We start from the raw sequence: 27,901 nt of genomic DNA, 5'->3' as shown, positions 1-27,901 counted from the left end.
TAGGGAGGGCTCCTGGGCGGAAGTCTCACTGGTTTAGTGGCCCATTCCCTGGGAGCCCTGTTCTCCGGGAGCCCTCTGACCCAGCTGGTGGACTGTGGGAGGTGCCGGGGGGCGTGCTGGGAGGAGAGCAGAGCTGACCCCCCATGGTGCCCGCTTCTGGCTCTGAGTGCCTGTCTCCACAGGTCTCTCTTGGGCATTTGGCAGAGCTTTGAGCAGAGCCCCTGGAGGGTGGGGACTGGTCATCCTTTCTGAAGTTGAAGTCGTGAGTAAGGGGTCAGTCAGGCGCAGGCGGTGGGTGGGCAAGGCGCCCAGCTGTGCAAGCCTCACGGTGTGCAGAGGCTGGCGTCCTCCCCAGAGGTGGGCGAGGGCAGCAGCCCCGCTCCCTGTGCCCTGCTTCCTCCTGGGCCCTTCCCGGGCGCCCGCTCCTTCCTGCAGCTCCAGGCTGGGCCTTTGGGCCATGGTGCCACCTCGGTCGGGGTCCTTTCATGGGGGCTGCCCTTGGCGGAGGGTGTCCAGTCCCTATGGCCAGAGCCTGCTGGGCTGATCCACCACATGGAGGTGACATTGCATAGAGGATGGGCATCCCCATCCACAGCCTTCCTGGAAGTTACTGTTTCCAACACTGTCCTCATGGGGCCCAGCTCACAGCAGCTGTAGAGCCAGGACTGAAAGGAGGGTGTCCTGGGCCAAATCTGAGCTTCCTGTTTGACAGAGAATTCCAAGAGTTTCCACCCAAAGAAGTGGGTTATCAGCACACAGTTGGGGGGAGGGGTGGATGCAGAGGAAGGACGGTGGAGACGGGCCTGAGTTCTATTCCTCCCTGAAGAGTGTTTCTTTAGCTTGAGAATATGTGCAGGAGAATCTTCTTTCACTTTAAAAAAAAAAATGTGGCAAAATATACACAACATAAAATTTACCATTTTAAATATTTTGGGGTGTACAGTTCAGTGGCACCCCCATCAGCTCCAGAACTTTCTCATCTTCGCAACTGAAACTGTCCCCAGTAAGCACTAACTCCCCACCCCCTCCTCCAGCCCCTGGCGACCTCTATCTACTTTCTGTCTCTGAATCTGATACTCTAGGGACCTCGTAGAAGGGATCATACAGGATTTGTCCTTTTGTGTAGGGCTTATTTTACTGAGCATAATGTCTTTAAGGTTCATCCATGTTGTAGCATGTGTCAGACTTTCCTTCCTTTTTATTTTTTTTATTATTTTTTAAATTTTTTACTATTATTATTATTTTTTTGGCTGCATTGGGTCTTCGTTGCTGTGCACGGGCTTTCTCTAGTTGCATCAAGTGGGGTCTACTCTTCGTTCCGGCGCGTGGGCTTTCATTGCGGCGTGCGGGCTTCTCATTGCGGTGGCTTCTCTTGTTGCAGAGCACAGGCTCTAGGAGCGTGGGCTTCAGCAGTTGCAGCATGCGGGCTTGGTAGTTGCAGTATGCAGGCCCTAGAGTGCACGGGCTTCGGTAGGTGCAACGTGTGGGTTCTAGGGTGCGTGGGCTTCAGTAGTTGTGGTGCTCAGGCTCTAGAGCGTGGGCTCAGTAGCTGTGGCGCACGGGCTTAGTTGCTCTGCGGCATGTGGGATCTTCCCAGACCAGGGATCGAACCCATGTTCCCCCTGCATTGGAAAGCAGATGGTTAACCACTGTGCCACCAGGGAAGTCCCTTTCCTTCCTTTTTAAGGTGGAATAATATTTTGTTGTACAGATGGACTTCATCCATCTTTGGACACTTGGGTTGCACCCACCTTTTGACTATTGTGAATAATACTGCAGTGAACATGGATGTGCAAATATATACGTGTTCGATTTCCTGCTTTCACTTCTTTGAGGTATAAACCTGAAGTGGAATTTCTGGATTACGTGGTAATTCTGTGTTTAATTCTCTGAGGAAATGCAATACTGTTTTCCGTGGTGTCTGCACCATTTTGCATTCCCACCAGCAGTGCACAAAGGTTCTGATTTCTCCACATCCTCACCAATGCTGCTTACTTTCTGGGTTTTTGATAATAACCATCTAATGGGTGTGATGTGGTATCTCATGTGGTTTTTTCTTTATTTTAATTAATTAATTAATTTTTTGGCTGCGTTGGGTCTTCATTGCTGCACGCAGGCTCTCTCCAGTTGCGGCAAGCGAGGACTACTCTTCGTTGTGGTGCACGGGCTTCTCATTGCGGTGGCTTCTCTTGTTTGGGAGCTTGGGCTCTAGGTGCGTGGGCTTTGGTACTTGCAGCACACAGGCTCAGTTGTTGTGGCTTGCTGGCTCTAGAGCGCAGCCGCAGTAGTTGTGGCGCACGGGCTTAGTTGCTCCGCGGCATGTGGGATCTTCCTGGACCAGGGCTCGAACCCATGTCCCCTTCATCGGCAGGCAGATTCTTAACCACTGCGCCACCAGGGAAGTCCCTCTCATGTGGTTTTGATTTGCATTTCCCTACTGATTAGTGATGTTGAGCATCCTTTCATGTGCTTATTAGCTATTTGCATAACTTCTCTGGAGAAAATCTTTTGCCCATTTTCTAATTGGATTTTTGTTGTTGTTGAGTGGTAGTTTCTGAATATCAGTCCCTCATCAGATATGTGATTTGCAAATATTCTCTCCCGTTTCGTGGATTGTGTTTTCATTCTGTTGAGTGTCTTTTGATGGGTGGGAGCCAGGTTTTGACACATGGTTAGAAATTAGCCAGATGGAAGGACATTGAGGGTAGAGGCTTCACGTGCAGCTCTCTGAGGTTGGCTTTGCACATGCACACACAATGTGTGAGAGCAGTGTCTGCATTAAAAATGCCCATTTCCAAGCCTTCTTAGAGCAAGTGTTATAAACAGCCAAGAAGCTGATGACATCTTTAAGGCTTAAGGGAGGAGGAGGAAAGACAGCTTTTAGGAAGTTTCCTGATGGCCCATAAACCAGTTGAAGATCTTACATCTAAAGTAATGCATCCAGCACTGGCCCTGCTCCTACCCACCTTTATTGAACCGACTTTTTTCGCTTAAAAGTATGAAAAAATAATAAACAAGGATCCACTGTGTAACATAGGAAACTATATTCGATATCTTATAGAAATCTATAATGGAAAAGAATCTGAAAAAGGATGGATATATATGTAAAGCTGAAGCACTTTGCAGTACACCTGAAACATAATTCAACTATACTTCAGTTTAAAAAAGTATAAAGAGGGCTTCCCTGGTGGCACAGTGGTTGAGAGTCCGCCTGCCGATGCAGGAGACACGGGTTCGTGCCCCGGTCCGGGAAGATCCCACATGCCGCGGAGCGGCTGGGCCCGTGAGCCATGGCCGCTGAGCCTGCACGTCCGGAGCCTGTGCTCCGCAACGGGAGAGGCCACGACAGTGAGAGGCCTGCGTACCGCAAAAAAAAAAAAAAAAAAAAAAAAAAAAAAAAAGTATAAAGAATAAAAACTAAAGACATGGCAAGCAGAGGTTCTCCAGATACCTCTCCAGAGAAATGGCATTTTAGACGTTACTGTACCACTAAATCATGCTCCAAGCACACTCCCATTGTCAGTACCTGGGAGCTGCAGTGAACCCAAGAACTCAGAAAACCCATTAGCTTTGAGAAGCACACGAGGTGGGCCGATGCTGAGACCAGCTGCCCTCCCTTTGGCCGGTGCCATTGGTACCCGGCTTGGGCCTCTGGGGTGAGAGGAGGGTGGCCAGCTGGGGTCACTGGGCTCCCTGGGCTGGAGCCACGCTTCCCCTTGGCTTCAGGGACTGGGCCCTGGCCAGGTGGGTCCTTCAGCCACCCTCTGCTTCCTTGCAGGGATCGACTACAAGACCACCACCATCCTGCTGGACGGCCGGCGGGTCAAGCTGGAACTCTGGTGAGTCAGGCTGTGCGGCCAAGGTGCCTGGCTGCCACACTTCAGTTGTTGCGCGGGCTGGGAAGCCAAGTGAAGTGACTCAGGAATCCTTAAAGAGACTGGAAGCCGCCCTGTTTACGTGTCAGTAGTCTAGCTGTTGATACCGCCCCTGTATAAACATGGGCTGGAACGTGATGCAGAAACCAGAAGGCCCAGGGCTGCTTGTTCGGGCAGAGCCCAGCTCCCTTTGCCCACAAAGACTCACTTCCACAGGGGCCACAGCCCCTCTCGCCTCGCCCTTTACTGGGCTCCACGTTAAGGGCATTTCCAGAACCTCAAAGTTGAGATGTAAATCCCTCCATGTTTGGGGTTCCCCAGCCCCGCAGTGCAGTCTCCTGGGGTGCCCAGGCCCATGGAGGTTGGCCAGCATGTGCAGCAGAGTAGGAGGGGGTCATGCTGTGCATGCTGGGGTCCCACGGGCCGCATCCCCAACCCCCTTTGTTTCAGGGACACATCGGGCCAGGGCAGGTTCTGCACCATCTTCAGGTCCTACTCCAGGGGCGCACAGGTAAGACCAGCAGTGCTGCCGGGGCTGTTCTCCAGAGGGGCCGCTCTCCTTACACGTGTGGTGCTGTCAGACACCACGTGCAGGGTTCTTTCCAAGGAAGTTTTATGCTTGAACATCAGCCTTCCATCCAGGAGCCCAAACAAGGATGCTCCCGAGTGGAGGGGCCTCAGCCTTCAGAGGGTGCCAGGGCCCCACGAGCTCCTGTGGCCCTTGCTGCCCAGAGGTGCTGCGGGAGGTGTGTGGGAACCCTGTACTGTGGAGAGGTCCCCCATCACCTGGTTCACCAGAGGTGACTTCTCCCTGTGCTGAGTGAGGAGGCTGCTGGAGCTCCCAGGGCCAGCTGGTCTGGATCACTCATCAGACCGCGGGACTGGGAGCTGGAGCCGCCATGGGAGGGGCTGCCACACGTCCTAAAGGGCAGGGCATTAGCAGGGAGTGGAGATGGGCGCTGTCCCGGGCGGGGCCTGCCCTGGAAGAGCACCTAAGCTGTGGCCTGCGCAGGGGCGAGGGGGCTCACTGGGGGGCCTGGGGACTTGCTCCTCCTTCTCTGTGTCTCCTGGGCTCCCTACGACGGGCTTGCACGCTGACCGGATCTGTTTGTGATTCAAGGCTGGAAGGAGGGGAAGAAGCAGTTGTGTGAATAGACCAGCTACCCACTCGCTGCTTCAGTGTGAGGGGACTAGATTCAAGACCAGCCCTGTCTGTGCAGGGCGGGGCCATGACCCCTTGGGCTTCTGGAATTGCTGAGCAGAGCCCTCAGTCAGCCCTGTCCAACCGTTCTCCCCAGACAGGGTGCTCTGCCAGGGGGCCCATGGGCCCGTGTCAGGGCCTCTGGCTGTGTGGGGCCTGTCACCCCTTCAATCTGGCCTGGGTAGTGGGGAGCCCCAGGCGTCCTTTCTGCCTGGTGAGCAAGAATCGATGGTGTCTTCAGGTGACCTCCTGAGCTGGAGTCGCTCAGGGGTGGTGAGAGCGCCTCCTTCCCTGCTGAGGTGTGAATATGGGTGGAGGGCCCTCAGGCTGGGCTCAGAGGCTCCGTCCTGCCGTCCTGCCGCGGTGCTGCGGTGGTGGTGCTGCCTGTCCACTGGCTCCACCCCCCAGTGTGTGCCTGGTGTGAGGGGCCGCAGAGGTGGTGCTTAACCTGGCAGTTCCACCTGGAGCAGCTGGTGCTGGGTGGTCAGGGACAGCAGCCCTCAGGTGTGGATGGCACCGGATGTAAGGTTAAGGAACGACAAGGCCCTCACAGCCGGGCCCTCAGAGGACGCACGGGGAGCGCTTGAGCACCAAGGAGTGTGTCCCGCGGGCCACCTTCTGTAGAGGAGGGACCCTGACAATGATTCATACATACAAGGAAGTGAGAAAATCATGTTCCGAGGGGAGGTGTTCATTATTTCTGGACCATGGGATTACTGATGAGTTCTGTTGTCTTCCCTTTGCTTTTGAATGTTTCCCAGTTTTTTATGGCACACACGTTGTTACTTTTTCGATAAAAAAAGAAAATGAAGAGATAAGGGGAGTAGTTACCTTGGGTTATGATAATTGGGTGATTGGGAAATATCAAGGAAGGTCCTGGGAGACTGAACCTGGACGGGCTTAGATGTCCGCTTGCTCGGATGTGAACACGGAGCAGGACAGAAGGGCACGCCTGAGAACCTGGGCATCCGCCAGAGCACGCGCTTTGGGGAAGGGAACACCTTTACCACGTCCACATCCTCTCCAGAGCAATCAGCAGTCAGTGTGTATGTGTCGTTACTTGCGCTTAATTCTGTGCTAATTCCAGAGGTTCTTGTTGCTTCTGGGCTGTAGGAGCCAGTTGGAGATTCTGAGTGCGCATCTCGGGCCTGGATGGTGGGTGGATGGGTGGTTTTTGCCCGCAAAGCTGACCGTGGGTGCTCCTACCTAAACAGTAGTGCTTCGCCTTTCCTGTTTCCATCCTGCTTGGTTGGTGTTTTCCGGAGTTGGCACCAGCGTGGCTTTGTGCGGCCCGATGGTGCAGACTGCCATAACTGTCTTCCCAAGTCTTGTTTTTCCTGTCACCCTCCTACCCTCGGTTAAGAACAAAGAGGCCTTGCAGATCTCTCAGGGCCTAGGCCACAGAGCCACCGACCAACCCCTGGCCCTCTCTGTCTTGTGGCCCTTGTTTTCTGTTGCCAAGGTCTGAGGTGGCCACTCGTGGCCCAGGAGGCCCATGCTTCCCGCTCAGGGGGAGAGTGGTCCCCTGCGCCAGTTCCCCTGGGGCTGCGTGTGTGGAGGGAGCCAGGGGTGGGTGACGTCCTGTTTAGTTGGGGTTTGGGGTCAGCTGGATTAGGACCAGAGGGAGCTCAGTCAGGCACTGGTCTCCTGGAGGGAGGGTTTCGGGTTTCACGTGGGGGAGTGGTCTGGGTGCGTGCTTACCATCCAGCGAGTGCTGACTAGGACACCAGCCTGCCACTTGGCCCCGCCTGGGTGGGGCGCCTTTGGGTCAGCAGCTTTGACGGCTGCTCCCCTTGTCAGTGCACTGGCTTCTGGGCAGAGCCCATGCATATGAGCGTGGGCAGGTGTGTTCAGCCACAGTCTCTGGTTCCTTGGCAGCTTTATCACACAAATGCATTACTCACTCCAAAACTAACTTAATTAAAAACCGCACCTCTGTGCTCTAGTTGGAGTGGTGATTGCACAGGTATATATATTTGTCCAAAGTCATCAAACTGTTCATACCTAAAACCTGTGCGTTTTTTGGTGTATAAGCTCAATAAATCACCTTGGCAACAATAAGGGTGCGCACTCCTAGGCCCAAGCTACACATCCAGATTCTCTCTTACAGCTCGAGTTATATCGCTGATGTTTGTAATAAAATTAGGTGCATTACCTGAAACCCAACAGCAGTGCTAGCTGATGAGCCTGGCATAAGGTGCTGGCCGCTGTGGGGGAAGGGCCCTGTGGGTGCCAGGCGGTTTGCACCATGACCCAGTCCGGGTTAGGAAACGCCTGGGAGATGCTTGAAAGACAGGTGATTTCTGGGCGGGTTAAGGGACCAGAGCTTCTATTTATACCCTAGAGTACTTACTAACTTTTAAAAAGCTAAGCAAAAGAAAAAGAAAAGAAATATAGTGAGAATCTCTTTGCCCCTCCTCTGGCTCTTTGAGATACACAGCTGATCTGGAGTCCTTTGAGGGGGTGGTCCTGGTAACCAGGGGCCTCATTTTGGTTTCTCAACTATCCCACCTGTGGTCGACCCTAGGTGTTTTTCCCTGCCAAGCCCATGATCACTTTGGTCCCCGTCTGCAGTGTGACCAGCTCTGTGTCCTTCCTCCTGTGACCTCTCTGTCATCACCCTGCCCTGTCAGACTTAGGTGGTGGTGGGCAGAGGCTGGCGCCAGCCAGGGAAAACAGCCAGGGGCAGGCTCCTCAACAGCCTCAGGGTGCAGTTGAAGCCTAACCCAAGAAATGGGCTTCTCCTCATTTGCTTGAGCTTTTAGGCCCGCCCCTCTTCTTTCCCCACCTGCCAGTACTGGCCCGAGCTTTCGCTAGGCTTGGTGGGTCTGTGTGATTGGCCGGGGCCCGTGAGAGCCTGCCGGCAAGATGCAGCAGCCCTGGGGAGGACAACCAAGTGGGCTGTGACCACAGCCTTCCCCCAATGCCCCAGAGTCCAGCAGTGGCAGCCTCGCACCCATCTGATCAGCAGAGACCTGTGGAGGGGCAGCAGCAGTGACCTGGACAAACCATCTTTCTCTAGACTTTTATATATAGAACATCCTGGAGTCCAGCATGATTGGGCAGTTGAATCTGAGTGGGAAGCTAATCATTAAAGCTCAACCTGGGGAGGATATTCAGCGAATCCCATTCATAATGAAGATAATATTTATGATGAATTACTGCTATTGATGCAGCGACTCTTCAGAGGAAAACTTCTGAGTAATGATGAAATTACAATAAAACATAAACATGAAGATGGAGTTAACAGTTTCTGATAGTTCTGACCTTTCCTTTGCAATTCAGTGTAGTAGGATACTGAAACCAACATTATTTGTTAGCTGCCAACCAACACCCCTTGAATCAAGTCAGGTGAAATACCTTCATCGAGAACTGATGGAACTTCTAAATAAAGTGAATCACTTATTGGATAGCTTGGAACCACCTGGAGAACCAGGACCGTCCACCAACATTCCTGAAAATGATACTGTGAATGGTAGGGAAGAAAAGCCTGCTGCTAGAAAAGGACATTTAAAAAAAAAGCCTGGGGCTTCCCTGGTGGCGCAGTGGTTGAGAGTCTGCCTGCCGATGCAGGGGACGCGGGTTCGTGCCCCGGTCCAGGAAGATCCCACATGCCGCGGAGCGGCTGGGCCCGTGAGCCATGGCCGCTGAGCCTGCGCGTCCGGAGCCTGTGCTCCGCAACGGGAGAGGCCACAACAGTGAGAGGCCCGCGTACCGCAAAAAAAAAAAAAAAAAAGCCTGCTGGGCTTCCCTGGTGGCGCAGTGGTTGAGAGTCCGCCTGCTAATGCAGGGGACACGGGTTCGTGCCCCGGTCTGGGAAGATCCCACATGCCGCGGAGCGGCTGGGTCTGTGAGCCATGGCTGCTGAGCCTGCGCATCTGGAGCCTGTGCTCCACAACGGGAGAGGCCACAACAGTGAGAGGCCCGCGTACCGAAAAAAAAGAAAAGCTTCTGATTCTTCTGGAAAACAGTCTACTCAGGTTATGGCAGCAAGTATGTCAGCTTTTGATCCTTTCAAAAACCAAGGTGAGGGACTCCCTTGGTGGTCAAGCAGTTAACACATTATTGACCGGAGATGTATCAATACGTTTTTAGAGAGTGATACAATTAACATCACCATGCAAAGTTGTTAGAGCTTAAAATTGATCATGGGTTCATTATACAACTTACGATTGTCGTTATCATTCACATTTTGCTCCGTTAGGTTTTTGTTCCAACCTTGTGTATATTATAAATGTAAAATTTTCAAAAATGATGCATCGCGAAATTTTGAGTGAAGTAGAATATTTCGGTGAATTTTATGCAGATGCTTTCTCTGATTGTCCGAGCGACATATGCACTAGCATCTCAGGAGATGATAGTTCTTCAGAACATAGTTCTGGTTCAGACGATGTGAATAGTAGACCACCAAAAAGACAAAAAACCTTAGTGATTGATTCTGCTACGGCAAGTGAAAATGAAACTCCTCTGCTTCTGCAGAAAAGTGGATCGAAGACAACATTTCTCGAAAATTAGAGGACTTCACAGGTTTGTCAGGTGTAACTATTGAATGTGATAACCTGCAAAGTGTTAGTGAAATAACAGAACTAACTTTTTGGCCGGCCAAACTAAAAATTGCCAACCACAGGCGTTAGTTTCTGCAAAAATCCTCCGGTCCATAATGAGTTAAGATTCCACACTCCCAATGCAGGGGGCCCAGGTTCGATCCCTGGTTGGGAACTAAGAGCCCACATGCCACAACGAAGATCCTGCATGCCACAGCTAAGACCCGGCGTGGCCAAATAAATAAATCAAATAAATAAATACCTAAGGGGAAAAAAAAAAACCAAGGTGAAATCAATAAAAATGTCCTGTCAGCGTTCGGCTTAACAGATGATCAGGTTTCAGGGCCACCCAGTGCTCCTGCAGAAAGAAGACTGTTCAGGAACTCGCAACAGCATTGCTTCCTCCTCTGCAGCTTACCCACCAGGAATTCAGCCACAGCAGCCACCATGTACTGGAGCTCAGACTCAAGCAGGTCAGAGTGAAGGTCAGATGTGCCAGCAGTGCCTGCAGCAGGCCGGCCATGGCACTCAGCAGCCACAGGCACCTCCCAGCCACTACAGCAGAATGGTATTCAGTATTCAGGCTGTATCGGCCAAATGTACCCCAACAGCCTCAGCAGTTCCAGAGACATGGCCAGCAACCAACTTCTCAGGCACCGGCTCCTGCCTTTTCTGGTCAGTCTCAGTAACTTGCCTGCTCACCCGGCTCAGCAGTACCAGGCGAGCAGTTACCCACCCTCCATAGACTTACAGCCCACTAATTACACTGTGGCCCCTGCCTTACAACCCAGTATGGCTCCAAGCCAACCCAGGTCCTGTCAACCAAGATCAGGTTTCACTCTACCTCCTGGAAGTACCAAGTGGGTCTAATCCTTATGCACGTAGCCGTCCTCCCTTCTGTTAGGGCTATACCCAACCTGGACCGGGTTATTGATAAAGAGGCTCAGTTACACTCCCAAAAGACTCCAATACTACTATTTTAATTCGTACTGAAGTACAGAAATTTTAAAAGCAGAGTATTTTTTATGATATCATTGTTGCTGTTAATTGAAAGTATAATTTGCTGGGGAAATAAAAGACCAAAATGAAAGGTTTTTTTCCTCCCCTGCTTAAAAGTAGCAGCTTCCTAGTCATTTTGGAACACTACTCTTACATGTGCACAAAGTGATTGACTTTTCTAGCTTGCCTTGTCCAGAGGATATTAAAATGCTAGGTTGGGGACTTCCCTGGTGGCGCAGTGGTTAAGAATCCGCCTGCCAATGCAGGGGACACGGGTTTGAGCCCTGGTCCAGGAAGATCCCACATGCCGTGGAGCAACTAAGCCCGTGCACCAGGACTACTGAGCCTGCACTCTAGAGCCCAGGAGCCACAACTACTGACGCCCGCGCACCTAGAGCCTGTGTTCCGAAACAAGAGAAGCCACCACAATGAGAAGCCTGCACACTGCAACGAAGAGTAGCCCCCGCTCACCACAACTGGAGAAAGCCCACATGCAACATCGAAGAGCCAACGCAGCAAAAAATAATAAATAAATAAATAAATTTATTTTTAAAAAAATGCTAGGTTGAAGTTCAGCCATCTTACTTGGCTTTTTACTATTAACACGATGTACTAAAGTAGATCCTTTTTTTCTTTTTCCCCCCACCACACGGCATGTGGGGTCTTAGTTCCCTGACCAGAGATTGAACCCACGCCCCCTGCAGTGGAAGTGCAGAGTCTTAACCACTGGACCGCCAGGGAAGTCCCCTAAAGTAGATCCCTTTGAGAACACAACTAGATATGTATAAAATGTAACATTGATAGGTTAATAAAGATGGTAGAATCCAAAAAATAAAAAAATTAATAAACATTACATAGGAAGCATAAGCAAGAAAATAAGTCCCCGTCCAGCCCTTCCATGTGTGGTCACGACTGTGGAAACCTTTTCTGTGTGGTGTGTGGAGTGTTTATACTTGTATTTTTTTAATTAATTAATTTATTCATTTATTTAATTTTTGGCTGCATTGGGTCTTCGCTGCTGCACGCTGGCTTTCTCTAGTTGCAGTGAGTGGAGGCTACTCTTTGTTGCGGGGCTCAGGCTTCTCATTGCGGTGGCTTCTCTTGTTGCAGAGCACAAGTTGCGCGGGCTTCAGTAGTTGTGGCGCACAGGCTTAGTTGCTCAACAGCGTGTGGGATCTTCCCGGACCAGGGCTCGAACCCGTGTCCCCTGCATTGGCAGGCGGATTCTTAACCACTGCGCCACCAGGGAAGCCCCTATACTTGTATTTTTTAAAAAACTGCCCTGTATGTAACGTTTGGGATCCCTGTTTGTCACCTTGCAGTCTGTTATGCATGTGATCAGCACGGGTGCTCTCAAGTGAATCCTTACTTTCATCGCCTGCCTGCCTGCCAGGGGAGTCTGCACCTCGCTGGACTGCTCAGCAGCCCTGGGGGCCGCATGTTTAGTTTGTTTCCTGATCTTTGTCTTACGAGCAATGCCGTGATGAGCATCTGGCAAGGCTGGTCTTTAGATAAGTCCTCAATTATTTCTTAGAAGGGGGTTTCCAAGTTGGAAGGCGGGTGGCTCTACCCCCATCCCAACACCACGGGAGAGGGCTTTGGCCCCTGTGCCCCTGGGAACAGGATGAATTCCTTGTCAGTGTACTCTGTCGACCACCACAGCAACCGATTCCCCTCCAGGCCTGGCATTCCTTCCTAGCAGGCAGCTCCGCCCTGCTCTGCGCAAGACTTTCCATCCAGAGAGCAGGAGCCACCAGGATAGGTTCGAGTAATCTCAACCTTTGTCTTAACAGGACCTCATCTTCTGGAATTTGAAGGACATTTTTAAGGGGAAAGGCTTTAAAATTCCTCATTTTGAAATGGAGGGTGCCCTGTTCCTTCCATCTCAGCTGCACTTTTCTCCTCCCCTGTGTGTGATAGAGACGTGGGCTGAATGAAGAAGACTTCCTGGGGTGGGGAGGGGTGTGAGTCCTGCTTGGGGTTGGGTTCTGGCGGAGACTGCTTCAGGGTGGGATGTAAGGCCAGAGACAGGCAGTGGGCTTGGGGGCCACACTCACTTGCTGGAGTTGCCTTCCTGAGGCTCGTGACAGGTCCTCGCTGAGATGTACCAGGCACAGACGACAAGGAGAGCTGGGCAGATGGAGTAATTGGTCTCTAAGGAACGTGACAGGAAAGTCCCTGCAGCACATCCTCTGTGTGGCTTGTGGGGGCAGCTGCCAGAGTGACTGGAGTCCTCAGCAAGTGTGGGTTGGAAAACTCAGAAACACCTCTGCTCGGTGCCCCCCCCCGCCCCGGGAAGAATGCACTGCTGGGTAGTGTGGCGATACAGCCCCTCACCATACCTGGTCCTGTGTGCACCTGTCTTAGGTCGAGTGACTTTTAAATGATCACAGGGTAATACAACGTGCTTGGAGGAAAGACACTGAAAAAATGCCAGTTCTGCCCCAGCTGAGTCCTCAAGGGGAGGGAGGAGGCAGTATTGAGTCCACGAGATCCCTGACAGTCAGGCGGCCCCCACACACGGACAGCGTCCAGGGCCACAGGGCCAAGCCATGGTGAGGAGACAGGGACAGGGCTAGCTGAGCCCTGTGCACAGAGCCGCCCTGAAACGCAAAGAGGAAAGCTCAAAGCACATTTCCCACGACGCCACCTGTTGAGTAAACTGTATGGTCCACCAGACAGCTGTCTGGCTGGTGCCCCAGTGTCCCTGGCCCTGCCTGTGCTGGGAGGGAGCGGTGTAGGGCCAAGCCTGAACAAGACCCCTTTCATCCGGGCGGCCCCTGGGCCTCGTAATGCCCGCATTTCCCTTGCAGGGGATCCTTCTGGTGTATGACATCACCAACCGCTGGTCCTTCGACGGCATTGACCGGTGGATCAAGGAGATCGATGAGGTAGGTGTGCTCCTGTGGACACCCCCTTCCAGGGTCACCCCTCCCCAGCATGTGCGCTGCCATCCCCCATGAGGAGACTCTGTTACCCCCATTTTCAGCCCCTTCTGTGCCCCGGCTCCGCATCTTCTCATGCACTGACTGCTATGGCACTCTCCCAGTGGGGTCCTGTGCCCCAAGGAGCCCCACCTCATCACAGAAGCGACAGAGGGCCCCCGGGGGGGGCAGCACAGAGAGGGGGCATCCCACGTTCGTGCCTCTGCTGAGTCCTGTGCGCTACCTAGCACGCACCCGGGGTCCCCCGGATCCTGGTTGGGAACCGGCTGCACCTGGCCTTCAAGCGGCAAGTCCCGACAGAGCAGGCGCGTGCCTACGCAGAGAAGAACTGCATGACCTTCTTCGAGGTCAGCCCACTGTGCAACTTCAACGTCATCGAGTCCTTCACTGAGCTGTCCCGCATCGTGCTTATGCGGCACGGCATGGAGAAGATCTGGAGGCCCAACCGAGGTGAGGAGTGTGCCCAGCGGGGCTGGTTGTGGGGCTGGGGGTGTGGTGCAGGAGGGGAGGGGCCGTGACTGACCTGTCCCACCCCCAGCAGGCAGACAGGTTCCAGGCTCCGCCTCCCAGGCCCTTGGACTCAGCAGTCCCACCAGAGCAGAGCTGCCAAGGCGGCCAGGGAAGCTCAGTAGTCGCCCAGGCTGAGGGGCTGGAGGTCTAGCCGCCGAGCCCTGCAGGGTCTCCCAGGGCATCTCTCGGTGTGCCGTGGCTCCGGGGATGAAACGGGAGCAGGGCATCCAGTGGCTGCTCTCTGCATGCCTGGGGCAGGGGCAGGGTCCAGGGGTGTTCTGGTTCAGGAACCCTGGGAGCTTTGCAGACCTCCCCAGTCCCTAGCCCCTTCTAGGCGTCACTTGCGCTTACCTGCTGGCGAGATTGCCACTGGCCACCGAGATCTCCCTGCGCCTCACACCCACCTGCCCATGGTCTGATCCCCCTCCCCACGGTCTGACCCCGCCCCCCCATCTTCTGACCCCCACCTACAGTGTTCAGTCTGCAGGACCTCTGCTGCCGGGCCATCGTTTCCTGCACCCCCGTGCACCTCATCGACAAGCTCCCGCTTCCTGTCACCATCAAGAGCCACCTCAAGTCCTTCTCGATGGCCAATGGCATGAACGCTGTTATGATGCATGGGCGCTCCTACTCACTGGCTACTGGAGCAGGGGGCGGCGGCAGCAAGGGCAACAGCCTCAAGCGGTCCAAGTCCATCCGACCACCCCAGAGCCCACCCCAGAACTGCTCGCGGAGCAACTGCAAGATCTCCTAGCTCGGCAGGCCGTGCCCATCCAGATGCACTCTGGGAGGGCTCACGCTTGGGGAGTGCTCCCGGCTGGGCGCTGGGCCCAGCGCTGTGTGCAGGGAAAACTTTGGCCACACAGTCCTTCCTGGGAAGCGTGGGGATGCCCCTAGTAGGCTGGTGGTCTCAGCCAGACCAGCTCCACGGGACAGTGGAGGGCCATGCTGCTGGGATGGTGGCGGATCACGCCCAGGACCCCGAGGTGTGGCTGCGAAGACCCCCGGAGGCGGCTCTGCCTGGCCCCAGCCTTGAGGGGGCTGTCCCTGGGGACTGGGAGACCAGGTTCCCTTTCTTATTTATGTAAAAGATGGTTCACCCCTTTTGTACATTTTTAAAGGACCAGCAGGGAAGCCTCCGTGCAACCACGCGGTGAGCCCATGACAGCTGAGGGGACGAGCTTTGGGACATTGGGAGAGAGGAGGTGTTTGAGGCAGAGATGGGAAAGAATCCACCATCAAGGCTTGAATTTGAATTCAGATAACACTTCACATGGGGCTATGGGCTGTGTGGGGGCCAGTGGAGAACATGTGGAAGCTTTGGGCAGCAATCTTGGACTTCCCAGCTACATGCATTGGCCTTTCTGAGCATGGTGGTCAGTGTGCCCACCATGTGCTGAGGGTGCGGGCCCCAGTAGTCTGCGTGGTGGAGCTGCAGTTTCCAGGGCTCCCGCCAGCCTTCCTGGATGACATCCGTGTGTGTCATGGAGCTACGGGTTCAGAGCCAGGGGTGACTCGCAGGTTCCCACGTTGCTTGGAAAAGGGGAAGCGGGGTGCACCCCGCACGTCCCTCCCCAGCTCCCTCTCTCCCCACGTGGGGGCCATCAACCTTCCTTCTGTGATTCTGCACCTTCAGTTCCGTTTACATCTGTTGCTGCATGAAACTGGCTCAGCGTCTCTCCGAGTTGACACAGAGCTATTTGTAGACAGTGCTCACTGGGGCCACCAGGCCCTGGGCAAGTCTGGACTGAGCCTGCCCCACTTGCCTCCTGGGGTGTCTAGACCCTTCTCTGGCCAGCTTCTGTCTTCTGACCTTGGGTGTGATCCCATAGCTGCTCCTCACCCAGTTTCACCCCTCTGTGAGGTCACACGCCACCAAAATCTTTCTCACCCGTTTCTTAGTGGTGGACACTGAGCCCCTCCTCGAGGACCCACCGGCCAGCCTGAGCTGGAGGCCTGGCCTCCTTCCGTCCACCTGGCTGGTGACGTGGCCACAGGTCACTGGTGCTCAACTCTACCTCCTGCCCACGGGCCCCTCCCTGGCCTGTGACCCCCTTGCTCGGGGCTGTTCTGTGGTGGGTGCCCCGAGGGCTGCTGTTATGGGAGGTGAGGTGGGGAGGGGCTGCAGCGCCTGTGAGCAGGATCCTGGCTGAGGCCTGGCTGCCAGCAGGGTTGGGTGGGCAGAGGAGGCCCCACCCATCCTGTCCTGCCAGCAGGAGCCCCTTGTTTGGACATTGTTTTGAGGAAACGGACGATCCTGCATTCACCATATCAACACTACCCTTTGCTGCTGTCCACACTTGCACTATTCCTGGGCTCGTTTTGGACAGTTTTAGTTTCTTTGTATAGTAAACATAATTCAGCTCTGGCCTCCAGGCTGCGTTGTGAGTGAATGAAAGTCGCTTTAACCCACTGGGCTGAGTGGCAGGTGGAGGGGTGGCACTGCAGAGGGCTGCTTTGTTCCTGCTCCATCCCCTATGACTGCCTTGCTGAGCTCCGAAGGGTTTCAGGCCTCCCTGCGTTTCTAGGTGGACCTGGAAGCAGCTCTCCCCAGCTGTTCCTGCCTGTGCAGTAGTTCAACCTATGGCCGTTGGGACCATCTGCTGCCTGCTGCCCCCGGGGCCGGAACCTGGGATACTGAGCCCTCACTAGTGCCCTGGGCAGGGCCTACCAGGTTCCCTCTGCTGCTTGAGCAGGTGGCAGACCAGAAGAACTGTCCCCCGAGACTCACCACAACTGAGAACCCAGGCCTTGGGGCCAGCACCCTCAGTGGGAGAACCACTCACTTAAAAGGGTATGTAGGGCTCAGCTCAGGGATGCGGCAGATGCCCTGGAGGTCAGCGGGGCTGGGGTTAGGGGGGCAATTGCTCTGAAGGTAGCCCCCACGCTTAGAGACCGCTGCCTCTGGCTGTGGCTATACAGGGCAGGGGATCCATGGTGTTCTCCACACCTGGGGTGTCTCTTGGTCTCATTTGGACCAAACCAGGCTCTTATTACCCTGCCTCTCAGGTCAGCCAGTCAGACACAGGGTCGCAGGACACTCTCCCATCCAGTCTCAGAGCAGGCACTCCTGGGGCCCCAGACCCCTGGGAAAAGCACATTCTGGCAGTGGCTGCGTTTGATCTCCCCGCTGCCCCCATGCCCAGGAGGAGCTTCCATCCTTCCTGAATGTTACAGGGGCCTGGAGGGGCAGGCGAAGACCTTTGGGTCCTTGCAGTTCCTTAAGCTATCCTGGGATACGCCGTTCTCAGGGTGCTCTTAGATGCCCTTGGTCTCTCTCAGGACTGCGCTGCCCCACTCAGGGCCGCACACAGCCGCTGAGATTCAGATCAGTCCAAGTAAACACCCTCACCGCGTCTCTAGTGTCCACAGTCCTTGTGACCGGCGCCTGTGCCGGCCCGCTCACACAGACCGTTCCCTCCCTGCCCACTGCTCTAGTACCCCACTTTTTTGGCAACCACCATAACCCTTTGAGGAAGGGCCTGGACCAGGAGACAGGTGCCTGGGTTTCAGCAGGGGCAGGAAGCAGGCTCTCTAAATGCAAAGTTGTGCCATGCCTCAGCCTCCCCCAGGCCATGCCCATCAGGTACCTTTGTGCTGCAAAGGCCTCACCTCCAGCAGGAAGGGTTTAGATTTGACCCCAAGACCTGCTGGCATGGTGTGACCTCGAGAAGGGGTATGGGGAAGGTTGTGGAATCTTCCTTAGGAAGGGAACAGAACCCCACCGTTGCTGGGCTTAACAAAGAGCCCCTGCACCTTTGCCTGGATGTAGTGAATACCAGGTGACAGGCCAGACTGGCCTGCTCTGGGGAAGACCCAGGCCCTGGGTTGGATGGGGGAGCCAGAGGGGTTGGCCAGCCCTGCCCCCTCTTGCAGGGCAGCTTTGATCCCAGGGCCTGGAGGGAGGAGGGGCTCCGGTTACAGCGTTTCCCCCTCCTCTCTCCGGCCGAGCCGCCCTTCTCCGCCCCTTGGTGACCCTCATGGCCAGTGTCTCTGTGCTCCTGGGCGCTGGCCCCTCCCCAGCCTTCCTCTCCTCTCCCCGCCCCCTGCCCTGAGCTGACCAGAGTGGCCAGGAGGGGGAGGGGCCGGTGCCACAGGCACAGACTCAGCTCGGAGAGACCTGGAACCCACCCAGCCTGAGACTTGAGCGTCTGCTGTGAGCTCCGACCTTGGGGGACAGAGGGGAGTCCAGGGGCAGAGGGCAGGGGCACAGATCACAGATCTGGGAGGGTGGATGCCTGCAGGGAGTGGGGATCGGCAGGGTCTGAGGAGGGGCTAGCGGCCACACCCCCCACCCCCTGGTCCCTCGGTCCCCATGCCGGCCCTGAGGCCACTCCTGCTGCTGTTGCTCCTGGTTGGGCTGACTGCGGGGGCCAGCCTGCCGCCGGAGCCTGGGAGCCACCCGGGTGTGTGCCCCAACCAGCTCAGCCCCAACCTGTGGGTGGACGCCCAGAGTACCTGTGAGCGTGAGTGCGTCAGAGACCAGGTGAGCACAGGCACTGTCACCACTGGCCCAGCTTGGGGGGAGACAGAGTACGTTGGGGGCCCCTGGTCAGCATGGGAGAAGCCCGGACCCCCCCCCCACGCCCCAGGCCTCGCCTGCAGAGGGGACCCTCAACCCTGGAAGTCACTTCCTCCTCGGGCTCCCCACTCTTCTGCTGGGGTTTCACACTGTGCTCCGTATGAGGGGCCCTGGGGACAGCCACCCCCAGTCTTTGCCTTCATGTGTCTGAAAACTGGAGTCCCCCTTCTCACTCCTCAGACCTGCCCACCCCCACCCTGCAATTAGCTGTTTTCAGGTCCAGCGGGGCAGAGCGGCGGGAACCTGTTTGGAGGTCCCGCCTTTGCAGCCCGGCCCTGCACCACTGCAGTGGCCTTGAGCACGTTTTCCGTCCTCCCCGAGCCTCAGTGTCCTCATGTGTATGATGGCATAACAAAAAAAGCCGCTCTGGGGGCCAGGGGTCTGAGGATTCCGTGAGGTCCAGTGAGATGACATATGTGATGGGTGCGCCAGACAGTTGTAGTTCATTGTCCAGATGGAAAGCAAACCTGCAAACCTGCTCAGCTCCCAGACAGGAAACAGATTCAGGGAGAGGCAGCAGGGGACTCACCCCTGCCCTCGCTGGGCATGCTGGGGCAGGGCTGAAGGGGGAGGGGTATTTGGGTGTCCGCTGAGCTGTCCGCCCCCGCCCCCTCCGCAGGACTGCGCTGCCACTGAGAAGTGCTGCACCAACGTGTGTGGGCTGCAGAGCTGCGTGGCAGCCCGCTTCCCTGACAGCGGCCTGGCCACACCCAAGCTGGCGGCCTCATGTGATGGCTTCGTGTGCCCACAGCAGGGCTCCGACTGCGACATCTGGGATGGGCAGCCTGTGTGCCGCTGCCGTGACCGCTGTGAGAAGGAGCCCAGCTTCACCTGCGCCTCGGACGGCCTCACCTACTACAACCGCTGCTACATGGACGCCGAGGCCTGCCTGCGTGGCCTCCGCCTGCACGTCGTGCCCTGCAAGCATGTCCTCAGCAGGCCACCCAGCAGCCCCGGGCCCCCCGAGACCACCGCCCGCCCGACACCCGGGGATGCCCTGGTGCCGCCTGCCCTCTACAGCAGCCCCTCCCCACAGGCAGTGTATGTAGGGGGCACAGCCAGCCTCCACTGCGACGTCAGTGGCCGCCCGCCACCCGCTGTGACCTGGGAGAAGCAGAGTGACCAGCGGGAGAACCTGATCATGCGGCCAGACCAGATGTATGGCAACGTGGTGGTCACGAGCATCGGGCAGCTGGTGCTTTACAATGCCAGGCCGGAGGACGCCGGCCTATACACGTGCACCGCACGCAATGCTGCTGGCCTGCTGCGGGCCGACTTCCCGCTCTCCGTGGTCCAGCGGGAGCCGGCCGAGGACGGGGCCCCAGTGGCCGCCGCCCCAGCCCAATGCCTGCCCACCACGCAGGCCTGTGTCGGCACCCCCTCTGGCCAGGTCCTCTGGCACTTTGACCCGCAGCGGGGCGGCTGCATGACCTTCCCAGTTGGCAGCTGTGCCGGGGGTGCCCAGGGCTTCGAGACCTACGAGGCGTGCCAGCAGGCCTGCGCCCGTGGCCCCAGGGACGCCTGCGTGCTGCCGGCCGTGCAGGGCCCCTGCCAGGGCTGGGAGCCGCGCTGGGCCTACAGTCCGCTGCTACAGCAGTGCCACCCCTTTGAGTACAGCGGCTGCGAGGGCAACGGCAACAACTTCGAGAGCCGCGAGGGCTGCGAGGACGCCTGCCCCGTACCGCGGACACCGCCCTGCCGGGCCTGCCGTCTCCGGAGCAAGCTGGCGCTCAGCCTGTGCCGCAGCGACTTCGCCATCGTGGGGCGGCTCACGGAGGTGCTGGAGGAGCCCGAGGCGGGCGGCGGCGGCATCGCTCGCGTGGCCCTGGACGACGTGCTCAAGGATGACAAGATGGGCCTCAGGCTCTTGGGCACCAAGTACCTGGAGGTGACGCTGAGCGGTATGGACCGGGCCTGCCCCTGCCCCAACGTGACGGCTGGCGACAGCCCGCTGGTCATCATGGGCGAGGTGCGAGACGGCGTGGCCATGCTGGACGCGGGCAGCTATGTCCGCGCGGCCAGCGAGAAGCGCGTCAAGAAGATCTCGGAGCTGCTAGAGAGGAAGGCCTGCGAGCTGCTTAACCGCTTCCAAGACTAGCCCGCCGACCCGGCCCGCCCCGCCCTCCCCACAAACCACCCACTCCCGGCCCGGCCCGCCCTCCCCGCCCTCCCCGCCCTCCGCCTGAATAAAAGCGTCCTGGACCTCATAGCCTGCCTGTGCTGGGGGTCCTGCCACCACACGGGGATTTGGCTCCAGTCTGAGGTCACCAGGGAGCACCAGTGAGGACCAGCCTCTGAAGCGGGTGCCACCTCCCATGGCTGGAGGGCCAGGCTGCCAGCTCAGTCCTGTCTCAGCAGTTCCTGGGTCCTTCCTCCCTCCCTCCCCTCTCTGCCCGAGTGGAACAGCAGAGTCCAGGATGCCCCCAAGCCCTGACCCACAGGCCACACCCTTCTTGTCCCCAGGATGGAACCCTTGGAGATACAGCCTGCCCACCCAGCACCATGCAGGGGTGCTCCCAGGAGGAGGCATGGCAGATACCAGCAATGGGACAGCAGGAAACACTTTATTCCCAGGCTCTTAGCAGCCCTGTGGCCACTGGCTAAGAATCCCCAGTCTGGGGAGGGCCAGTCCCCATAGTCTGGCCCAGGGTGGTAGGGGCTGGTGATCTGGGTTTGTCCCAGGAACACAGGCATGGCGGAGAAGGGGTTTACTCTTTCCGGAAAATTAGGCACTTGTTGTTGGCTGGCATGTCCACCTGGGGGAGATACTTTGGCTGGAGAAGCTGCTCCTGGTCCCCAGGGAGGCTGCGTGTGACCACAGTCCTCCCCACCTACCATCCTCTCCAGGAACAGCTGGCTGGCTTGGCCCAGGTTCTCCAGAAGGGCCGTGTCCCGCAGCCCCCACTCTGGGTTCCTGCAGGAGAGAAGGAGGTGGAATCGGCCTGCGGGTCACCCAGCCCACCTGCCCCCCTACCCACCCAGCTCTGACCTGCATCTGAGGCTGAGGTCAAAGTCCACGTTACTCTGGGGAGAAATCTTCCCATTGATGGCGTAGGGCTGTGGAGACGGAGAACACAATTCTGTCCGCTATCCACAGGCTCAGCCATCCCCTGTCATCCACTGGGCAGACTTGCAGGATGGCACCCACAGAATGGAAAGGACACACCCCTCATTGCTTCCCAGAGGGGGACAGCTGAGGACCAGCTGCTGAGCCAACGGGGTGCAGAAAGACTGGCAGATGACAGTGGAGTGTTGGAGAGGGGAGGGCCTGGGTGTGTTTCAGTGATAATGGGAAGCTGGGAAAAAGGGCAACTGAAAATACGGAGAAAAGAAAGGAGTCCTGAAAGGTGGGGACAACCAAGGCCGGCTGGGGTGGTCCTGCCAGGAGAGGCCCGTCTCAGGCAGGAGCACTCACCCCATAGGTGATGAGGAGCGCCTTGCGTTTGAGCAGGTGTCCTGCTGCTCTGAAGAGCCCCTAGGAAGTGGGGGAAGCCGGAGAGCAGTGAGGAGCCTTCCCCAGGGCCCAAAAGAGCCCTGGGCCCGGGACTGGAGTTTCAGCCTGACCTCCCCGGGCCTGAGTGCCCTGTCTCTGATTCGGGGCAAACCTGGCATCCCGCTCCCTCCCAGTGTAGGGGAAGGAATGCCGCACGGCGCAGGTGGGTGGCCCCTGGGTAGCTCACCCACGGTCCCACAGACCTCGGTGCAGCTCAGGGGGCTGATGTGGCTCATGTTGATGCAGAGTAGCAGGTCCAGAGATTGCGGCAGGATCCCGCCCCACTGCTCCCAATCCCACCTCACGTCCAGGTACAGCGGGGCCTTCACGTTGGGCAGTCCCTGGGCCTGAGTGGTGGCCAAGATGCTGCGGGAAGGCAGCCCGTGGGTGGGGTGGCCTGTGCAGCCGTTTCTGCAACCCTACTGGGGGGAGGCTTAGAGGGATCACAATAGCGTGGGGATCCAGGGCAGCGGGACGGGGCACATTTTCACCCCCGGGGTCCCGGCTTCCCGCCGTACCTGTCCAGGCAGCGCTGGTCCACGTCGGACGGCTGCCACTCGGCGTGGGGAAAGGCCCGCGCGAAGTGGGCCGTGTGCTGGCCAGAGCCCGAGGCCACCTCGAGCACGCGGACGCCGCGCTGGGCCGGGTCCACGTACTGCCGCAGCACGCGCAGGATGGGTTCCTTGTTCCGTTCGGCGGCCGCCGCCACCAGCATCTTTCTAGTCCCGCGCGGCGGGGTCCGTCGTGAGTGTTAGTCCAGCACCGCCGGGCCCGTCGGGACTGGTGGTCCGGCACCGCGGGGCCCGTCGGGAGTGGTGCTGTGGTACCGCGGGGCCCGTCGGGAGTGGTAGCCCGGCGCCGCGGGGCCCGTCGGGAGCTGTGGCCTGGCCGCTGAGCAGCCGCCCCCCCCCACACACCCCCACGGACTACAATTCCCAGGAGGACACGCGCCGCGCCTTAAAGGCCCCGCAGCCGCAGAGGCGGGTAGCGAGCCGCGGCCTCCGCAGGGGGACGGGGCGAGGAGCTTGGCGGGCTGGTTTACAGGCACCCATTGGCTCAGCACCCGGTGCCCGTGGCTGTCCTGGCACATTTTCATAGCGCTTGTTACTCCAAAGTTGTCTCGTTCGTGTCGCATCGGAATGGGATACTTCCCTCTAGTTTTTCTTTCCTTTATGAAATCTCTCGGGGTTTTTTTGAGTTGAGGGGAAAGAAAAAAAAAATACGAGCTGCGCCGCCCGGGAATCGAACCCGGGTCGCAAGAATGGGAATCTTGCATGATACCACTACACCAGCGGCGCTGTTGATAACGATTTCGCCCGCGAGACTTAGGAGATTGTGACGCAACTACCAGCCTCCCCCACTACCGTTCCCACCCCCGCTTCCCCGGCTCCGCGCAGAGACATTAGCGCGCATGCGTCGCTAATGGTTAGGCGCACCAGGTTTGGCGGGGTCCGCGATGGTGGGGGGGTCTCGGGGTGTCGCTCGGGCACCCAGCGCTCGAGGGGAAGGAGCGGGGATGAGCTACGTGGGCTTGTAGCCGACTGGATTCTAGCGTGCTCCGTGGAAACCATGGCAACTGCGGCATTCGGAAATTGTGGGGGCGGGGCCATGGGAGGGCCTTTGTGGCTGGGGCGGGCTCCTGGTTGGGCGGGGGCTGCGGGTGGGTGGGGTTGTGTGGCGGAGCTCCCTGTGGTGGACTGGGCTCCGCTGGGGCGGGGCTGGGGCTGCAGCTGGGCGGGGTTCTTGGGCGGGGCTCTTATGTGGGCGGGGTTGTGCTCGGCGGGGCTCCTTGCGGTGGGTGGGGCTCCGGGAGGGGCGGGCCCAGCCTGCCGGAACTGAGCCTGTGATGCTCAGGGCTTCTCTGTGACACCGAGATGACCAGCGCTAGCCTAGGGTTCACGGATGTTGTGAGGGGTCGGTGACCTCTGAGTCAAGTCGGAGGCCGATTTATTGTGTCCACGGTTCTTCCCTGGTTGTCTTCTTGGGGCCCATGTCTCAGAAGGGGCCCTTTCAGCAGGCTGGAGACCGTGCTCTGCAGTCAGGACTAGCTTATGTCCTTTGCTAGGCACTTTTTCTCGCGTGAGACACCCCTCCCCCCATACCCAACGTCGCTCTGGCAAGAGCTCTGAGAGTGGCACTAACCGAGACTTTAGCCTGGGATTGCTGTTGAGGGGGCATGCAGAGTGGGACCAGAGGCCGCTGTCTGAAAGTGGTCAGGAAAGGAGGACAACCTTGCATCTTAGGGATGGGAGATGGGAAAGTTCCACTCAGTGGGCCAGCCTCCAGACAGCCCCTTTGGCATTCTGCATTACGACCACCCCTTTTTTCGTAGCTGACTTTCCCATTTCATGGCCCTGAGCTTTCATTACCTGACTCACTTTTGCCTCACCTCCTAGTTTGTTGGCTGAGCATTTTCTGTGTCTCCAGGTGGAGAAGAGGTGTCCCTCAATGTGAATCCCTGACCCTCACCTGTAATGATCAGTGGTCATCTGAGGCCTCACCAACCAGGCCCCTCAGCCCTCCTTGCCCACTCGAGAGGCACCACGCTTCCTGCTGACTTAACATGGCATTCCTGGGCATGGGCCACCCTGTCATATTATAGTATAATAAGAAACAGATATTTGGTCTTCGTCCTGGTTCCTGGAATAGAACTCTTAAAACCCTGAAGATTTCGTGAGTGATGGGGTGAGAGGAGCATATGTTATTCATAACAAGCCCCTTTCAGCCTTACCTGGATTTATACCAATGAGGTGACTCTTGGAGGATGGGGGCTGGTTGCCAGGGGAACCCTGTGATTAAGGGGTTGGAACTTTCTGCCCCACTCAGACTTCTGACTCCTGAGAGGGGGAAGGGCTGGAGACACAGCTAATCTCCAATGGCCAATGATTTAATCAGCCCTGCCCTTGTAATGGAGCCTCCATACAAACCGCAAATGGAGGGGTTCAGGGAGCTTCCAGACGGTGAACTTGGAGGTGCTGGGAGGGTGGCTCCCAGGGAGGGCGTGGGGGCTCCGCACCCCTTCCTCACACCTTCCCGGGGTATCTCTTCCACCTGGCTGTTCCGCAGTCGTGTCCTTTATGATAAACCAGTAAATATAAGTAAAATATTCCCCTGAGTTCTGTGAGCCATTCTGGCAAGTTATGGAACCCGAGGAGGGGGTAGTGGGAACCCTGACTTACATCTGGTTGGTCAGAAGCACAGGTGACGGCCTGGACTCCTCATTGGCATCTGTGGGGGTGGGGGGTGGTGTTGAGGGACTGAGCCCTCAGCCCGTGGGTCTGCGCGGACGCTGGGCAGTTAGAGTTAGAATCCAGTTAAATTGTCAGACACCCAGTTGGTGTCCAAAGAGAACTAGAGCATTCTCACTAGAGAGCCAGTGAGAACCACCCCCCAGTTTTGGTGTCAGAAGTGTTGTGAGTACAGAAAAAGAAGTTTTTCCTTTACACTCATATCCTGTAAGAGGGAAGGAGCCTGCTTCCCCCATGTTGTATGGTGCTGCTTGAGGAACTGCCCACAGGCCCTGCAACGTCTTCTGTTTAACGGCACTTGACCTCAGGTTGACGTCCCCCTGCCACGTTCATCACTCTGGACTGGATGCTGGGGGAACTGACACCTGCCCTCCGCACTCACCAAGCTCAGAGCCTGGGACAGAAGCAGCTGGTTGCAGCCAAGCGGTGGCCTTTGCTACAGTGCGTGTGTGTGTGAATGCACGCATGTGAGCATGTGTGAGCTGCATGAAGTGTGAGCACACATTTCCTATAAAGTGCCGGATGTGTGTCAGACTCTGGGAGGGTCCAAGTCCCCCAGGGGATGCTGAACATGGGACACCTGGAAGTGCCCCAGACCCGGGCCTGTGCTCAGTGGTACGTACCTCCTAGGGTTGTGTCTCCTGCGATTACTGTTGGAGCCGGAGGGGCCTCTCCTGCTAGTCATGCTCATCTACAGAGGGCTGTGGAGTAAGCCCCCCTAGTGCTGCCCCATGGTGTCCAGAGCCAACAGCAGGGTCCAGCTTCCTTCCTGAGGTCCAGGCCCACGTGCCCACCATTCACTGAACTTCCTCCCAAGCCCTCCAGTGCTGCACCCTGGGCACTTCCCCTCCCATTCCCTCACCCTCACCCACTACCACTTCCCTCTGTATATTAATTTTCTAGAGCTAGTATAACAGATTACCCCAAAACTTGGTGACTTGAAACAAAAATTTATTTTCTCACAGTTCTGCAGGCCAGAGGCCTAAAATAAGCATGTCAGCTCCCTCCAGTGGCCCTACAGGAAGCCCTTTCGTGATCACAGCTTCCGGCTTCTGTGTGGCTCCAGGCGTTCCTGGGCTTGTGGCCACCTCACTGCAGTCTCTGCCTCTGTCTTCACCTGGTCTTCTCTGTGTCTCTCTGTGTCCAAATATACCTCTCCTTTCTCTTACACGGACACTCATCATTGGATTTAGGGCCCATCCTAATCCAGAATGACCTTATCTCGAAATCCTTGCTTTAATTATATCTGCAAAGACCATTATTCCAAATAAGGTCATGTTCTGAGGTTCCGGGCGATGTATCTTTGGGGGTCCACTGTTCAAGTCACTGCACTTGGGTATGGGAATGGGCAATCCCTTGGGAATTCCCTGGCGGTCCAGTGGTTAGGACTCAGCACTTTCACTGCTAGGGCCCAGGTTCAGTCCCTTGGTCAGGAAACTAAGATCCTGCAAGCCACGAGGCCAAAAAAAAAAAGGAATGGGCAATCCCTAGAAACTTGGTGGCAGGTGTGGCAGCATCCAGCCAGAGCCTTTCCTGGGGGCCACTGATCACCCTTTATTGGCAGAAGCCCATCCTCTAGTCTGGGTTGGTGAGGGCATGGATTTCAGATCTGGAAAGTGATGGAGGATGACTGAAAACTTAAACTTTCTCCTCTGACACTTTAGTATCATATTTAGAGCCTTTTAGAAGAGAAAAACCGTACTTGTTTTTATTATGGTTAACTGGGGTCAGTGAGGTAAAGGCCTTTCCTTGCTATGACACCCATTTTTTTCAGCCTGCTGGGTGAGGCCCCTGCCTCCTCTTCAACTGCCCATGACTCCAACTCCAGGATGGGTTTCCAGCCTCTCTGACAATAGGGAATGTTGCTGGCTGCAAGACGCTGTCTCTACAGGGGCTTAGCAGGCTGGCCCGCCGTCATGGACAGTGTAGTCCAGGGAAGGCCAGGCTGGCCAGGGTTCCTACCCTAACAGGAGAACCAAACTGAGATCTTGACTGCAGGCCCATCCAGACCCTGACCTCTCCCAGGCTCTGGCTGGGCCCTCCCCATTCCCCTTGGCTCTGTCCCGGGGCCAGGGCAGGTCTCACACTTGAGTCCTGGGAGCAGTGAGGCTGGAAAGGCACCTCAGGGGGAGATCAGCCCCACCCTCCTCCCTGCCCTCCTCTGCTGCCTGTCCCCTACAACCGGGCCTTTCTCTCCCTGGCTCCCCTCTCCCTTAGCTCAGTGTCTTTTGGGGACCTCTGGGTTCTCTCACTTCTCCCCAAGGCCCAGCCTGTCCTGCACCCCCTCCTCTCCTGCCTGTCGGGACCATTCCTGTTCTGCTCCTCTTTCCTGGAGCCCTTCCAAGGGGTCTTGGACCCAACCTTTGACCTCAGACAAGGCCCGTAGGCAGGGCTGGGACATTAGAGTCTAGCAGCCTTGGCCACCATCAAGGCCAGGCCTATCTGCTCATCAACAGGCCCTGTCCTTCCCCTCTTCACGCTGGCCTGAGGGGGTGCCTGGGAGA

General features: G+C 56.9%; 3 protein-coding genes and 1 pseudogene across 7 annotated transcripts in view; 3 read left to right on the top strand and 1 right to left on the bottom strand.

Annotated features, from left to right (window-relative positions):
* Positions 1-16,444, top strand: part of RAB40C (RAB40C, member RAS oncogene family) — a 30,373-nt gene extending 13,929 nt beyond the window's left edge. For all 3 annotated transcript variants that reach the window (XM_082644284.1, XM_082644283.1, XM_082644282.1), the window contains 5 exons: positions 3,779-3,839; positions 4,326-4,386; positions 13,433-13,510; positions 13,792-14,014; positions 14,548-16,444. In XM_082644284.1, the coding sequence (XP_082500410.1) occupies positions 3,779-3,839; positions 4,326-4,386; positions 13,433-13,510; positions 13,792-14,014; positions 14,548-14,828 (704 nt within the window). In that variant the 3' untranslated portion in view covers positions 14,829-16,444. The remainder of the gene's footprint in view (positions 1-3,778; positions 3,840-4,325; positions 4,387-13,432; positions 13,511-13,791; positions 14,015-14,547) is intronic.
* LOC309817454 (protein TFG-like) lies at positions 7,919-10,804 on the top strand (annotated as a pseudogene). The gene is made up of 3 exons (XR_014296217.1): positions 7,919-8,706; positions 9,027-9,102; positions 9,907-10,804. The product of XR_014296217.1 is annotated as a protein TFG-like (transcript).
* A 1,903-nt stretch (positions 16,445-18,347) lies between the features above and the next one.
* WFIKKN1 (WAP, follistatin/kazal, immunoglobulin, kunitz and netrin domain containing 1) lies at positions 18,348-20,803 on the top strand. The gene is made up of 2 exons (XM_082644285.1): positions 18,348-18,560; positions 19,276-20,803. The coding sequence occupies exons 1-2, from the start codon at positions 18,390-18,392 to the stop codon at positions 20,752-20,754; spliced, it is 1,650 nt and encodes a 549-aa protein (XP_082500411.1). The 5' UTR covers positions 18,348-18,389; the 3' UTR covers positions 20,755-20,803.
* Positions 20,804-21,201: 398 nt separating this feature from the next.
* METTL26 (methyltransferase like 26) lies at positions 21,202-22,981 on the bottom strand. Of its 2 annotated transcripts, XM_082645372.1 has the most exons (6): positions 22,668-22,980; positions 22,353-22,515; positions 22,072-22,131; positions 21,646-21,713; positions 21,492-21,570; positions 21,202-21,412 (listed from the first exon to the last, which is right to left on the bottom strand). In XM_082645372.1, exons 1-6 carry the CDS (start codon positions 22,862-22,864, stop codon positions 21,365-21,367), a joined length of 615 nt encoding a protein of 204 aa, XP_082501498.1. In that variant the 5' UTR covers positions 22,865-22,980; the 3' UTR covers positions 21,202-21,364. The 2 variants fall into 2 exon arrangements, with proteins under 2 accessions (XP_082501498.1, XP_082501499.1); XM_082645373.1 differs by lacking the exon at positions 22,072-22,131 and having other exon boundaries at positions 22,668-22,981.
* Between the last annotated feature and the right edge of the window lie 4,920 nt (positions 22,982-27,901).

Source organism: Mesoplodon mirus (assembly GCF_964341445.2).
Source record: "Mesoplodon mirus genome assembly, chromosome: 15".
Taxonomy (NCBI): Eukaryota; Metazoa; Chordata; class Mammalia; order Artiodactyla; family Ziphiidae; genus Mesoplodon; species Mesoplodon mirus.
Note: the sequence above shows the minus strand (reverse complement) of the source record. Positions and strands in the feature narration are given on the sequence as shown.

Excerpts from the sequence above, each read along its gene's own strand:
- METTL26 (XM_082645372.1), bottom strand. The coding sequence starts at position 22,864 with ATGCTGGTGGCGGCGGCCGCCGAACGGAACAAGGAACCCATCCTGCGC. Across the intron at positions 22,516-22,667 it reads GACCAGCGCTGCCTGGACAG|CATCTTGGCCACCACTCAGG; the intron begins GTACGGCGGGAA and ends GCCTTCCCGCAG. Across the intron at positions 21,413-21,491 it reads AGCTGTTCCTGGAGAGGATG|GTGGACATGCCAGCCAACAA; the intron begins GTAGGTGGGGAG and ends TATCTCCCCCAG.
- WFIKKN1 (XM_082644285.1), top strand. The coding sequence starts at position 18,390 with ATGCCGGCCCTGAGGCCACTCCTGCTGCTGTTGCTCCTGGTTGGGCTG. Across the intron at positions 18,561-19,275 it reads GTGAGTGCGTCAGAGACCAG|GACTGCGCTGCCACTGAGAA; the intron begins GTGAGCACAGGC and ends CCCCCTCCGCAG.